This window comes from Centrocercus urophasianus, unplaced genomic scaffold (genome assembly GCF_019232065.1).
Source record: "Centrocercus urophasianus isolate 14NV4802_14NV808 unplaced genomic scaffold, USGS_Curo_1.0 seq_2, whole genome shotgun sequence".
Taxonomy (NCBI): Eukaryota; Metazoa; Chordata; class Aves; order Galliformes; family Phasianidae; genus Centrocercus; species Centrocercus urophasianus.
The window spans coordinates 15,017,880-15,031,275 of NW_024884755.1; the positions used below are offsets into that span (position 1 = coordinate 15,017,880).

Here is a 13,396-nt window from a genome sequence, read left to right on the forward strand (position 1 = left end):
GTGTGCACACACATGTGCACACGTGTTCACACGCACACCCTCCTCTAACCCAGCATCCGACCGCTCCGCTCCCGAGCAGCGCTAATGATGCCGCAGCACCAGCGATGCGGTGCGAGGCAAAAAGCAGATGAAAGTGATGTCACATTAATGTCAGCTCACAACTCGAGCCCACACAGCCTTGATTGCTCTTATTAATCTTGCCAATTTGTCTGTCAGCACTCAGCTAATCCCTAAATAGCCTCCCAACAGGTGCTTTATGCTTCCGCCACATTGCTGCTCCCCCCCCTCCCCCCCCCCCCACCCCCCCCCCCCCCCCCCCCTCCAAGCCCTGGAGCCCTCCTCGGTGACACCGACTCTCTCCTGTCCATCTGGGAGCAGCTCCTTCCCTGGGAGGGTTGGAGGGGAGAGAGGCAGCTTTGCAGATGTTGTTTAGTCTGTGCACAGAGGGCGCGGAGCTGGGGGCTTCCAAATGGAAACGATGGGCGGCGGGGAGGGGATGCTGGAGCAAATCACCTGGTGTTGGGGTGGGGGTAAGTGGGGGATGAGTAACACCCCCCCCAACCTGGGGTTTGCTCACATAACTGCGTTTCTGGCTAGCACGATGGTTGCATTGCTTTTATGTATCGCTGGCTTGTTGGTTTTATTGAGATGGGACGAAAGCGTAGCACAAAACTGAAGCTGCAGTGGAAAAGCCACATTACACTCTGAGCAGCTTTATCCTGCAATTAAGCTGAGGGTCAAACATTTCCTTTGCTGTGCTATCAGAAAATCCGCTGGCTTATTGCAGTGTATATTTAGCCATGAAGTTCCCGCTGAGCTCAGAGTGGAAGGCTGAAATTATTGTGCTCCATCCTCCCAGCGCTCTCATTTAGCACAGTAGTTTTAAACACAGGTTTTGCATGCAGGAAACCCTACGAACCACTAAAGTGGAGTGTTAGCTGCTTTCCTGCATTTAAAAAAAAAAAGAAGAAGAAGAAGAAAGAAAAAAAAAGGGATATATATACATGTATTTTGGTTTGGCAGCAAGCTGCATGGAGCAGCTCGCACGCAGCCTTCAGCCCCATGCGCTGCAGCTCACCTGGGGGATGCTTTGCTCTGCAGGAGGAGCTGCCAAACCCAGCTCTGCTGAAGCAGGCTCCAATTTTACATCCGACGTTGGCTCAGGCTGCTTCCAGCCCTGTGCTTAGCACTGCAGGAAGGAAGCTTTCAGGGCATCCTCCACTGCTCTTCCAAGAGAGTCACCAAGGGGAGCGTACCCGCTGCTAGAGCTTGGCGCTGCTCATCATTAACCCTTGGGTGCTTCAGATCAGATCCTAAAAGCCCTCTACAAACACCATCCGCAACCACAAGCTGTTTCCCTCCATCCCGACCTGGATTTATCACTGGGAGACAGATAGATTTTTCCTTCTTTCTCCCCATCCATTTATTTCACCCAATGAGACGATCCATCACGGCGCGCTGGAACCGACCTACGATCCGGGGATATTCTTAGATACTCAGCATGTCAGGAAACGGCTCACAGCCCCACTTGATGCAAATATTTGGACGAGCGAGAGGTAGGAAGGATTGTCCAAATGTTTACTGAAGGCTGTTGATAGCCCAAGGATTTATAACTGGCGCATAATGCCTGCCCCCACACAGCTCCTCTAGCAGGTGCATCCAGTTTCAGCATGACACATGGTATGTGCGTGCTCTGGGAACGGGGATGCAGGAGAAAGTGCTTTCACAGGTCTCGCCTCCCTCTTCCCATCTCCATTAAGGTTTGGAGAGGCAAGAAGGGAGCCCAGGGCCAGCTCTGGTGATAGAGAGCCTCAGCAGCAGTTCACATGTGAAGACAGAACATAAGCATTGAGCGCTTTGGGTTGGAATTTGCCAAGTGAAGCCAAGGCTCTGAATTATTGAGGCCCATTGTCACACTCCTTCGGAGCTGAGATGGAGAAATTCACATCATTCTAGCTATTGCTCTTTGCATTTCACTTCCTAACTCACACCATCAGGGTTTGATCTCTTTTGTCTCACAATAATCCCTAATTACTGTTGAGGGCACATCACTGCTTACTGATTGGGTTTAATATTTTCTAGTGTCCAAGGAGCAGCAGTTTTTTGGTGGCTTTGAGGACCCCTATGGAAATGCCCCAGCATCCAGGCAGCCCCTACACCAATAACAGAGAACAACAAGCTCAGAGCAGATCATGTTGGCCAACTAGAGTTGGAGATACACTCAAGGAAAGCTTCAGTACCTTGCCCAAGGCCAATGAGTGAAGGCATTCAATGGCAAAAGAAGTCAGTTTGCTGATACCCTGTCCTGCATAGATGCTCTCAAGTTGCAGGGAGACCTCAGATGACTCCAACACAACCTCTTGTTCTGAGCATGACCCATACAAGATCAGTTTGCTGTGGCTTTGTGTAGCTGAGCCTTGAAAACCTTCAAGGACAAAGCCCAACAGCCATGCACACAGATAGTTCAGGCAGCAGAGAAACTGTTGGTGCCCTTTTGCCCATCCAACCAGGCTCTCAGACTCTGCCAGGGGCTGTTTTGTCTGTAAGCATTTCTACATGGCATTACTGAGAATCCTATGGAGCAGGAGAAATGAGCGCAGAGCTGAGTCACTCCAGCCTGCAAATTGCCTTTTCCTCAACCATTTGCTAGATTTTAACTATCCTAGGAACAAGAACACATGCACTCAGCATGCTGTAGACGCCCAGACAACGTGCTTTTCTGTGTAAGGAGCAGCAATTGTATCTGCTGCAGAACAGCCTTTAATTCATTGCAGCCCTGGACGGCAGAGTTTGCTGACTGCTCAGGCAGGAATACAATGGCCCTATTGTTTTGCTAAGGGAAGATTTCTTTGTTGCACTCTAATGTGTAAACTGTATGTTTTCTATTTGTTACCTGATTCGTTTCAATGGAATCCCTTAGATAGGCTTAAGGCTGTCTGCTGTCCTGTGCTAGAGCAATGGGAGAAGCTGGGAGGTTGAGGACCTGGTTGTTAGTGTTCCTTCTATTTGGCTTGCTCGGAAAGAAGGAAGAGAATTTGGTGTTCTTTGTGGGAGCAGAAACTGCATAATAAAATACATGGGGGAAAAAAGTAGTAAGTGCTCAAATTCCAAAAGTCATCTTCTGTGCTCAATGAAGGTTTTCTTTATATACCAAAAGAATTTAGTCCTGGTTTTGGTGTCACATTCTCAGTGTGACCTTAAAAGTGTAGCTGTAACTCAGACTAAACCAGATTTCTCTCTCCTTGAACCTATTTCTCAACAATCACCCAACAGTGTGGAAATGTGTTTCCTAGATGAGAATCTTGAGCCATCAACAGGCCCCAGGCCAGAGGGATTCTGCAAATGCATATGGTGGTCATGCCTTGCACAGCCCAAAGCCTTCTTCACAGCTGTGCCAACCATGTTTCCATACCAATCTCTCCAATTTCTCTTCGTGTTAGCAGTGGGATTATCTCCCTGGACTTGCTGGGTTGTGGTATGGAGACAGTCTCCCTATAGATCTCCTTCCACAGGTTCTCCTCTCCCCAGACCCTTTGTGTAGATGGAGTAAATCTGGGGTTCAAAAGATTGGTAAAAGGATTGGATTAAAGGCATTGCAGCCCAAAAATACAAGCCTAAAATCTGAATTTGCCTGTCTGAACCCAGACGCATCCACAGTGCATGGGGGCAACAGCAAGCTGTGGCAGAAGAGAGGATCTTCTGCAGATAAGTTCTCTGGCCTCTGTCAGAGCAGATTTAGGAGAGGAAGACTGTGGATATCCAGTTAAAAACTGCAAAACCAGTAGGATCTGGTCCAGGCTTAACCAAAGCAAAAATAAATCAGCTCAGTCACTGGTGTGTTTCAGTGCATTTGGGCTTAGAGGCGATGTGGGTGATGGCTTGTGGTCCAGACCAGCGTGGTGCTTTTAGATATATATAATTAGACGTTTTTTCTGCTGCAAACCATTACTGACAGATTGAAAGGGTTTCATTCTGCAGGATTTTTCTTGCCTTGTCTGCCAGGGAGCAAGCAGGCCTCACTCAAACTCTGCTTCGTTGGTGTAAATCACAGCATGGGGCTACCTTATCTCAGCCAGAGCCCCTGTGCAGGAATGCTGCTCTGTCCAGCCCTCAGGCCACCCACCCCTGATCCCAGGCTCCAGCATCTGCTCCAGGCTCCAGCTCTGACCCTTCAGAGACGTATTTTTGCAAGGTCAGGAGGTTGGGTGGTAAAAGGGGAGTGGAGAATAGCAGGGAAACAGTGAAGGCTGGCTCTGCAAAGGGATTTCAGGAGGATGTTTACACTCGCCATTAAATGCAGGCTTGAGCCTGTTCTCTTCTCCAGATTCACTACCCATCTGCACTGTTTGCATGCAAGCATGCATGAGGCACAGGCACGGTCCCAGCTTCAAAGCCTTCTGGATGAGGGTGGTCCATGCATGCTCTGAACCCTTGGGCCTTGGTTGTGCAACTTGGGCCAAGCACAGCAAGGTAGGAGCAGTGAGACAGCCAGCCCTGCTGGGCATCTCTGGGTCCTTCACAGGGCAACAAGAATGCTTTCAGCACCAGTTAAAATGTCATAGAGAAAAACCATATGGAAAAGAGGCAGAAGAAGGATTGGATGTGGCTCTGGGCAATCTGGTCTAGTGGTTGGAGACCCTGCACATAGCAAGGGGATGAAACTAAATGATCCTTGTGACCCTTTTCAATCCAGACCATTCTATGATTCTGTGATTCTATGATTCTATGATTGGGTCAAGAGCCTTTCCAAGAAACGGCTGCACAGGGGTCGCTGGACACAGCCTGACTATCATCAGGAACAAGGAGAGACTGTGCTTGCATCACGCCAGGAGACATTTTGATTAAGAGAGAGCATTCCAAGCAAAATTCTGATTTTCTTAAACTGTTAAACTGAAAATGGGTTTACAAAATGGTCTTCTGTGCAGACATTTGGGTACAAATTTCTTCCCGAATGAAGAGGAAAATGTCATTTCCTTTCCTATACAAGCTGATCTCAATGCAGGAGATGAAGACTCCGAGCTTTTCCCAACGAAGTTGAGGGTTTGCTGTCCAATAGAGTGGGTTGTGTGGTGAATTCTTCCCAAACTACTCACTGCAGTAAACTATCCCAACTGCTACTGAGCCTTTCAGCGAGTGGTTGAATCACTAAGCCTGAGCTCTGGGAAGGCAGCCCCATCCATCCCAGCCCAGGCTGCACCTCCCTGGGGCTGGGTGCCATCCCCAGTGGTCCCATCCCCATCCAACAGCCCTGAGGCCAAACCACCCACTGCAGCGTCTACGAATACAATTCCCATTCCAGCCCTTGCTTTCCTACATGGGAGCTTGCATCCTTCCCTCCTCCCTCCGCCCTCCCTGGTGGTGCAGCTGCTCGGCTCTGCGAGGGAAAGGCTCCCAGATGTGCTTGAGAGGGAGCGGGCAGAGTCCCGAATTCCACTCCGTGCTGTGCGGACTCTTTGTATATTTTGTTTTAAGGAGAAAATATGCATCGAGTCCTCGGAGAAAGGCTGGGGACCAGGCACGTCCCTGTGATCACGACGAGCACAGGGGCTGCAAGCCATCCACCCTTGGCTTTTCTCTGCTTGCGGGATGGCAGCTCTCAGCATCATCATCAGCTGAAACCCATCTGCATTACACAGCAGGTCCCTAACCCCTTCGCTGGCTCAAAGCACCCTTCCAGAAAATGGGATTTTCTGCTAAAAGAAACCCCAAAAATCAGGCACCTAACTGCTCACATTTGCTATTTTTAGTATTTTTGGCTCACGAGCCGAGTGCCATATCAGATCAATAAATATTCACACGCTCCTAAGTGCTTTGTGGAGTAGGTTTCATTGCATTTCAAGCGCATTTAGCTGTGGCACTTGGTAGCTACATGGTTATTGCGTGAGACAGTACGTTTATGAAGTGTTGGCCTTCATTTAGTTAATCATTTCATTGATGTGCAATATAAAAATAGTATGAAACTAATTGTTTCCATAGAAACAGGAACCCAGCAAATTATTTCGTATCACAGCTTGGCAGAAGAAAAAGAAGAAACTGCTGTAATTGTTCCCATTAGTGAAACACAGAGGATTCATGCTCAATCTCTACTACACTCGGCCTCACTTCTGCTGTGAATTAAGGGACGAAAAGTCAGCGCAAGAACCACAGGAAAAAAAAGCACAGAAACAATCTGCGCTTTATTGAGTATTTGTTGTTCTGCCACCAAAACATTTTCCCTTCTGCTTTACAGGTTTCTGGCCAGCAGCTCCAAGGACTGTCACAACCATGCTGTGCGCTTGGGAACATCATGCAATGGGGCTTTAACTGTGAATGGAGGACATTGTGGCCCCACTATGGGTGGGATAAGAACAACTCTCACCTCAAGGGTGAGTGCTTAAAAGTGGAGGCAAAGCTAGCTGGTGGAGCAAGTGATGGGGGCAGGCTTCCCTGTGGTGCAAATCAGCCCATGTGCACTCAAAATGACCCAAATCATGACCTTATGGAGGCTCTTTTGGCTGTAGGGTGCACTGATGACAGAGACAATTCCCACCATCTGTGGATTTCCTCACCCTGGCAGCTCAGTGAGGAGCAGCGGGCCCTAGCTAAAAGCCTTGTGGTCCAGATGTTATGAACCATCCACCCTGGTTCCAGTAAGAGCAGTGCTCCTACAACACCACAGTGAGCAGCTGCATGGAGGTTTGAGCCATCCCAGGGTGGAGGTCAACTTCTCCATCCCCACATTTGCCATAACCAGCCACAGCACACACAATGATAAAAAGGGAACTGGCAGGACAAAACTCATCCTGATTTCCAGGCTGATGTCTGCACAACCCTACTGGCTTCTCCAACAGAACCAAGAGACACAGACCTGTTCTGTCCCAAGGTTTCCCACTAGGCTGATTACTGCTAATTGTACCACTTGTCTATCTCGCCAGCCGCACCCTGAGCAGGGCTGATAGGGTATCAGTGAGATAAGGAGCACTCGGATAGCACAGGTAACAGAACTTTGGGAGGGATTATCACCACTGCCACCCTCCTTCGGGGGGACACTGAGGTCCTAAGGATGTGTGCAGGGGCTGGCATCCAGCTGTAAGCCTTGTGGGAAATGCTACCGTGGGTTTTGGTGACTCTATCTGCAAGTTGCAGAGAAGCAAGCTGGCATTCATTTCATAGTAATTCCTTTAAATTCACTTAGCATGCGGATTATTTGTATGAGCTGCTTTTGCTGTTGTTGACACAACACTGTGGAAATGGAGGCTTCATCATTTCTCCATCTTTTTCCCCCCTCCCACAGAGAAATAAATGCTGTTCTTTTAACAAATGCTGTATCTCTCATTTCATTTCTTATTTCTCCCCAACTCTGCTGGCCTACCTGAACAAATTCAGCTCCCACACTGGCACAAGGTAGGGATTTCTATCACCTGCTTGCTAAGGAAGAGACTTGGATAAGGCGTTCTTATTTGAAAACGTTTTTGGTAAATGACTTGCAAAAAGATACTTGGAATATTCACACTCAGAGACATTCTTTGTTAGATGTATTTTCTCCTCAGCACATACAGCTTCTGGCTGTATGTAAAAGCACATCACATCTGGCAGGTAAAACACACTGGCCACATCAGCACCTACACGTTGTCTTGCTTGTCTCAGAGCTTGCTGATGCACAGCAAACATCACTGCTGCATAACATAGAGGCAGGTGTGCTACACAGCTTGGCTGAGCTGGGCAACTCATGGCTGTGAGTCCCCTCACCTGAGGCTTGGGATGTTGTCCATGTCCATTGCTTCATGTATAAGAGCAACATTGGAAGCCTGGAAAGCCAGGTAAGCAGACAGGCAGACATTTTCTTCTATAAGATACCCCAATCATCTGCTCTTCCTTTCAGAGTCCTTTCAGGTCTGCATTCACATTGGTTTAAGTTACCAGAGTTTCTCATTGTCATACAGTGGAGCTCATAACAAAGCCTGTGACCAGCTCTTTCTTCGATAATTCCTTTCCCTTATTTGTTTATCTCAAGTACTGAGCTTTGTTCCAGTCCCAAAACCAAAAGCCTTTCTACCCTGCTCTCCCCTTGACTTGTTGCAGATGTAACAAAATAAATCTTTAGAAAGAACAAACCTTCACTTCCTCTCTCAGTCACAAACCCTAGGAAAGAAAAATAAATCACAACGTGAGCTCACCCTCTCTTGGAGGATACCACACTATTCCTGAAGGCCACCACTCAAACTGGAGGTGTCCATCCCTCAGAGAGATCAATGAACGCAGCAAATTAATGAGCAGCATCAGCTCGAGCTGTGACATGAAACCAGCCCCAAAAACAAATCCACGTGCAGTGCCATGAGCCAGGCAATCCTAATTCTCCATGTTACTTTTCCATTCCATGGCCTATTGGTGGGACAAAGAATTGGTACTCATGAAATCACCATTTTATGAGTGGCCAAAGTCAAGAGTGGATAAAAGCTTGCCATGATCAGTCTGAATCATGGTGGATGTGATGGCCAGCAATGGTCAGGAGTGGCACTGTGCTGCTGGCGTGCTCCCAGCATTCATCCCTTGGGAACTGAGGGCCAATGAATATCTCTGGCTCATCCCAAAACTCTGCCCCTCATCTCCCCTGACACCCACCTAATGCCTTTTAAACTGGAACTGGAAAAATCAGCAGCAGGGTGTGTTTGTTTTTCTCAATTGGCCATAGCAAAGAGGTAGAAATACACCTCCGAACAGCATTTCTTCCTCTCCTGAGAGAAGTCTCCGTATGAGAGCTGTGTTGCTCAGGAAGGCTCAACCCATCTCTAAATGTGACCAAATCACAACAGCTGTGTCTCCAGCTGACACAGGTCTAGGATAAAGACAGACTGGCTTTAAGCTGGGAGTATAAAACTGTACAGAAGCAGCGATCTGGATTTTCACCAGATAGCTTTTATTCCTTCAAGGATACTCAGGGGCAGATGAACCATGAGATATCCACAAACTGTGCTGAAGTCAGAAGGCATTTGGCCCAACACTTCAGAGGGCCGAAACGAGACTTTCCTTCTTCTTTTTCTTAAACAGGAGGTCTTTGCAGTTTTGAAACAATCTGTACAGTTAACATCGAAGAAAGTGTAATTAGACACTTCGAGGACTGGAAGAAATTAACTCCAACCACAGACTGTCACTCAGACCATTATTTAATTATTCTCCCCAAATGCGCAAAGCACTTAGTTTTAGAATAACAGAAAAGAAGTCTAACTCCTCACCAAGAGCTAAGCCTCTGGGTGGGGACGCAATGGGCTCCCAAGCCATAGGATGGGGACAGGAACGAGCACCTTGGGCACAACTTTGGGCTCTGAAGGACATGATTGATGCCTGAATGGCTGGAACACAGTCAACGGGAGTGCCCGGCCCTAGGTACAACAGGCTGTGGGAGAGAAGATCGCCTTCAGTTTCCAACATGCCAAGGAAACCGCTGAGAAATTGCTGTTTTCCTTCTTCTGCAGCACCGCGCAGAGCCGTTGACTCACCCCTCGCTACAGAAACCTGGCTAGAAAGAGATTATTGTGATTTCTGACTGTTTCTTTCCTAACTACAAAAGACCCCATTCATCTGGGCTAATTTTGACGGGAGAGCAAGGGGTATCAGTAGCATGAACTGTATCTGAGCGTCTCGACCGCATTTCAGCAAGCCATGCCTGTTGGCCAGTTCCAGCCGGTGAAATGGATATCCTCCGTTTCAAGCTTTTTAGTGGATCGTTTCTCTGGTTCTAAACAGAGGTATCTTTTCTGGCCGTGGCAAGTTAGAGAAGTACTGACGAAGCAGAGACGGCCATTTTCATGGCAAGAACAAGAGGCCATTTAAAAAGGGGGAAAAGGCCGTTCTGCTCAGTCAATGCACCAACATTCGTCTGCCTACACGCGCCCCGCATGTGCACCAAGGCTGTGTCCAGAACAGTGAATCTCTGCCTTATTTCCAAGGGGTGAGCATGAGCAAAACATACTTTTATTTTTATTTTTTGAAGATTTTGCTCAATTGTGAGCCTTCTTGGAGCTCAGCTGGGACCGCCTGCATGTGTGGGAAGGGCTGGAACATAATTGCTTTCAGCAGATATCACTGTAGTCTGTAATTAAAACATACGAGGCTGCCAGCTTCAAATTTTCTAAGCGATTTCATCTGTATTTGGGTGATCACTTCTCTCTGAGAGGCTCTTATTAAATGATATTTCAAGTTCCAGCGCACTAAATGGGTGAAAAACTGATTTTGTCCTCTCCTTCTTGTAGTCCTACAAGAAGGACAAACTAGGCAGCATGGAGAGGCAGAGCTCAGACCTCATAAGCACATCCCTTCACCAGGGAAATGCTTGGTGAAAGCTGCTCAAGAAGTGCTGCTCCAGAGACAGAGCGGAAGGTGTTGATAAAGTTTGTTAAAGAAAAGGGGGGGTGGGGGGGGAAGAAAGGCTAACAAAAAAATCTGGCACCTCCTAAATCAGAGTGACAATTTCAGTGCAGTGTTTACATGGGGTAGTAAAAATAAATTGCCTGAGACTGATTATACCCACATGGCACTCTCCAGCCAACAGGGATGTCCTCCAGTATTGGAAACCCAACACAGGGAAACACATGTGGCAATCCTCAGCCCACTGGGGCCAGCACTGCTTTCTTCCTTGCCTCAATAGATGGAAGCAGCAATGAGAAGAGGGATGTGCAACTCCCCACCAATGGACATGATCGCTTTGAGAACCACGTTTGGCTTACAAGGCCACTGCTGCTGAGTCCTACAAGGGCTGTGGGCAAATGAGCAGAGTGGGCTTGGGGCATCCTCAAGCTTTGAGAAAAAATGCCTGCTGGATCAAAATGGGTAATGGAAGAAGGCAAAGATGACAGCATCACTGTTAGAACTGTAATGAGTCACAAATGCTATTTTGATGGCTTTCTTTGAAAGATGTACACAAGAGCCAACTGATGTAACTAAAGATCTCCTAGGCTTTATAATCAGCACGGCCACAAATGCATGTGGTAGAACACATGAGTAGGGTCCCCAATCAAATAAAATAAAATTTTTTTTTTTTAAAAAAAAGAGGAAAAAAAGAGAAAAAAGGTGTTTTGAAGAGTTTTGTTTGCAACGATACCGGGACATGAAGAACATGCATCCCCCATGTGACAGAACGACTGTAACATCTTGCACGGCTGAGATGTTTAAACTTCAGAAATAAGATGGGTCACTCAGCAGACAGTTTTTATTCTTGGCAAGCAAGCTCTGAGCATGGAGAAAGTGAGCATTTTTGTCCTAAGTGTGACCACCTGGGACTGATCTGCTCGGGGGAGCAGGAAACACCGTGCAGTTGACCTGATAGAAATAGCTGCTGTTTCCTTTGCATCCCATCACCACGGGGCTGTGAGGTGCACCGTATCCCTGTGTGCATCCAATGTTTGCAGAAAAACATCAGAGAAATGGTGAGTGTGGATTAATCTGCCTGAAGAAGCCTGTGATTAATGCAACTTGGATGGTGCTGTGGGAAGGCGGATGGCTTGAAAAGATGGAAGGAAGTTTGAGGCTGTCCTGGCTTGATACTATATATGGTCTTTGGTCAGTTCTGCTTCAGAGGCTGCAGCCAGAATCAGATTTTTATTGTATTTCTTTTTCAAGCAGTAAAATGCTTGAATAATTTCACCCAACTCAAAGAGCCGAGATGGATAGGTCCACCAGTGATCCAAGTGGTGGTGGATGAGTCCACCAGCAATCCCTGCTATGAACTGGCTGCACCAGCAGGATGATTTCTCAGTGCATGGGCTATGAGCTTGACCAAGTCCCTTCCAGCAGCCCTACTTAGGCTGCAAAGCCCCAGAGATTTGTGCTTTCACACAGATCCAACCTGCACTGATAACCAGCACTGCTGAGCGTGCTGGAACATCCCCCCCTCCCCTCCCCTTTTACATCTGCTCTACATTTGCATCTCAGAAATTAGAGAACTGAGCTATGCAGAATTACAGAGCATGGGCTGGAGTATGGAACTGATTGGGTATTCAGGCTAAATAAGAAGAGTTTAAAGATCTTTCCAGGAAATTGAGTGGAACACCCAAACTGACATTCGGTATTAAATATTATATTTGTGCAGTTGCTCTGCATAGCCCGTTGGCACTGAACATCTGGGAGCACGATTTATAACATACAGAAACTGAATACCTGCTCAAAATTACGCTCATCAGAGCTCAGAAATTAAAATATTACTCTGTACACTCCGAGCCACTCCATTCCTAAAAGGTAAGGCTATTAAAATATGATTAGCTGAGCCGTATCTGGTCTCAGAAATGTCATACGCCATTACAACTGAAAAGACTTTGATGCAGTGCTCTTGGCAAAGCCCCTTGCTTGATCAGCAGCAAAGATGCCTAAGAATGAACCTTACGAATACTCTCCCCAACATCAGGAGGGAAATGCAGAAGAGAAGGGCAGCTGCTGGTTGCAGAGGCTGGAGTGGATTGGGGCTTCTATTTAGGGTGGGCAAGAGCTGAAAGCTTGACTATTATTATTATTATTATAAATATGGAAAGAGCCCCACTGTCCGTTGCACTGGGCTTCTTATCCTTGCCCAGTACAGAGGCAGCCCCATTGCTGTTCCCAACCATCTCTGCTCCCAGTCCTGCACTGCTACATTTCCAAGAGCACGACATGGGTGGTCGGGGTCACATTTCCACTCTTGCTGGAGAATAAAATCCAAACAACAGCCACAGAAAACCTGTAGGCCCTGGGCTCAGGTTGGGCTGATTGCAATCTTCTGCTTCTTGCAATGCAAGAAATTATGTATGCATATATACAAACACATGCATGCATCTTTTAGAATACCAATTAGAATGATAGAATTGTATAGGGATATAATGACGTATTATCTAACCTATACATTAAAATGATATATATTTATGTAAAACCTTTTGCAATACATGATTGTCTCTTCCAATGAGGCAGTTTGCCCTGATCACAGCACTGCACAGCATTCACCATTAAACATTTCCATGCTGAAATCTCCGTAAGGACTCAGCTAGCGGTGATCCCACCAGGTCTGGGGCACTCAGCTCTGGCCAAAGCCTTCCCTACAGCTGGCCATGTAATCCCAGCCATGAAGCCTCAGCCCTATTACCCTCTGCCCACCCCACAGCCAGAAGAATTCCCTTACAGTGAAGCCTGCATGCCCTGGCCCTGCGGGAGCTGCCTCTCCCCGCCTTTGTCAGGGCTTATTACTCCATGTTTTCACACTTATCCCCAAGGTGTTGAACTCACCCTGAAGGTTAATTAGTAATTTATTGCGCTGTCATCAGTTCGAGGCTACTAATGGCTTCAATTTAGCCCCAGGGCTCTTGTTTTTTTTTTTTTCTTTTTTCTTTTTTTTTTTTTTCTTTCTTCCTCCCTTCCTTTCCTCCTGCCTGCTTTGGAGAAGCTGTAAACTGCATGG

General features: G+C 47.2%; 1 protein-coding gene and 1 long non-coding RNA gene across 2 annotated transcripts in view; one reads left to right on the plus strand and one right to left on the minus strand.

The window, feature by feature from the left end:
* FOXC2 (forkhead box C2) overlaps nucleotides 1-56 on the minus strand; it is a 47,149-nt gene extending 47,093 nt beyond the window's left edge. Inside the window, exon 1 of the mRNA XM_042821765.1 lies at nucleotides 50-56. Coding sequence (XP_042677699.1) covers nucleotides 50-56 — 7 coding nt within the window. The remainder of the gene's footprint in view (nucleotides 1-49) is intronic.
* A 495-nt stretch (nucleotides 57-551) lies between these two features.
* On the plus strand, nucleotides 552-10,978 carry LOC122161944. The gene is made up of 3 exons (XR_006169358.1): nucleotides 552-6,365; nucleotides 7,366-7,454; nucleotides 9,028-10,978. It is a non-coding gene; the product is annotated as an uncharacterized LOC122161944 (long non-coding RNA).
* Nucleotides 10,979-13,396: the final 2,418 nt, after the last annotated feature.